Source organism: Coregonus clupeaformis, unplaced genomic scaffold (assembly GCF_020615455.1).
Source record: "Coregonus clupeaformis isolate EN_2021a unplaced genomic scaffold, ASM2061545v1 scaf0279, whole genome shotgun sequence".
NCBI classification, from domain to species: domain Eukaryota; kingdom Metazoa; phylum Chordata; class Actinopteri; order Salmoniformes; family Salmonidae; genus Coregonus; species Coregonus clupeaformis.
Genome location: NW_025533734.1, coordinates 318,655 through 320,083, shown reverse-complemented (window position 1 = coordinate 320,083; position 1,429 = coordinate 318,655). Strand labels below are relative to the sequence as shown.

At 40.7% G+C, this 1,429-nt stretch overlaps 1 gene segment (V, D, J or C); it reads right to left on the bottom strand.

Annotated features, from left to right (window-relative positions):
* Positions 1-363: 363 nt before the first annotated feature.
* Positions 364-1,429, bottom strand: LOC121579046. The segment is given in 2 exon segments: positions 364-1,184; positions 1,322-1,429. Coding segments are annotated over 2 exon segments (387 nt in total).

Below are 1,429 nucleotides of genomic sequence, written 5' to 3'. Positions count from 1 at the left end.
TTCACTGCCTGAAATACCCTGGACTGGGCCAAATGTGAGGGAGTGGACTGGTTTTAACCTCTATGGTGGATTCAGGGAGGGAGACATGACAGATATGCCACCATGTAATTAATGACATATAAAATTGATATTATACTTTACGTAGATAGTGTATGTAGTACATGTGTCTCATGTTTGAATCCAGCATCATGTCTCATTCACAGATCTAACAGTTAGTAACCTGGGGCGGCAGGTAGCTTAGTGGTTAAGAGTGTTGTGCCACTAACTGAAAGGTTGCTGGTTCTAATCCCCGAGCTGACTAGGTGAAAAATCTGTTGATGTGCCCTTGAGCAAGGTGCTTAACCCTAATTGCTCCTGTAAGTCACTCTGGATAAGAGCGTCTGCTAATTGCCTAAATACTATTATTATATAAAACAGTTAATATAATGCTAGAAGATCACAATGTAAATCACAAATTTGGTTAAGGTCCATTTTGGATCTTGTTTTGGGGGGGCTGAAGTGATTGTAACGTTGAAGTAATGTTGAGGTCAGAACACCTTTTGTTTTACATCTGTAGATATTGCTTTACATATTGACAGAAAATGGGTTTCAAAACATCAAATAAATGTTATATACACTTAAAGGCCATGACAAATATAACAAGTTATAACAATGATAATGATGTTAATGATGATAGTCATGTGAACTGAATGATTACTTTCTAACCATATTGTCACATGTCACAGTTGACTTCATCTAGTGTTCCATGTCACTGTCTCTTCCCCCTCAGCACCTGCAGTAGGTCCCAGCTGTAGCAGTACAGTCACTGTGCAGTCTGACTGAGGGAGGTTTTTGTACGGCTCTGTATCACTGTGTGAACACCCAGACACTGTTGGGGTAGTGGACACTCTGACAGTAGTAATCTCCTGCATCTTCAGCCTGGACTCCACTGATGGTCAGAGTGAAGTCACTATGAGTTCCACTGCCACTGAATCTAGATGGAGTCCCAGACTGAAGTGTTTTAGCATAGTAAATAAGGAGTTTAGGAGCTCCTCCAGGTTTCTGTTGATACCAGGCTAGTTCGGGAGAAGAGCCTCCTGCACCATACACATCACTGCTGGTTTTACAGTTCAGAGAGACTGTCTGTCCTGGGAGAACAGCTTTCACTGCAGGGGTCTGAGTTACAGTGAACTGGCCTCTGGATTCTGAAACAGAGATGTCATGTAGAAATAGCATTCAATTGTTAATACATTTTTCCATGTAGCATATGAAATTAAACTGTAATGAGGTTAGATAGCCTAATATTGCAATTGTCTGGGTAATTTTCTGTAAAATATATTACCTTGGAGACAGAGGGCAAATATCCAGATGAAGATGGTGATAAAGATCATGGTTGTTGTGGGTTCTGTTGTCTTGAAGGACAGATCTCAGTCATGAAGTGTTAAACTCA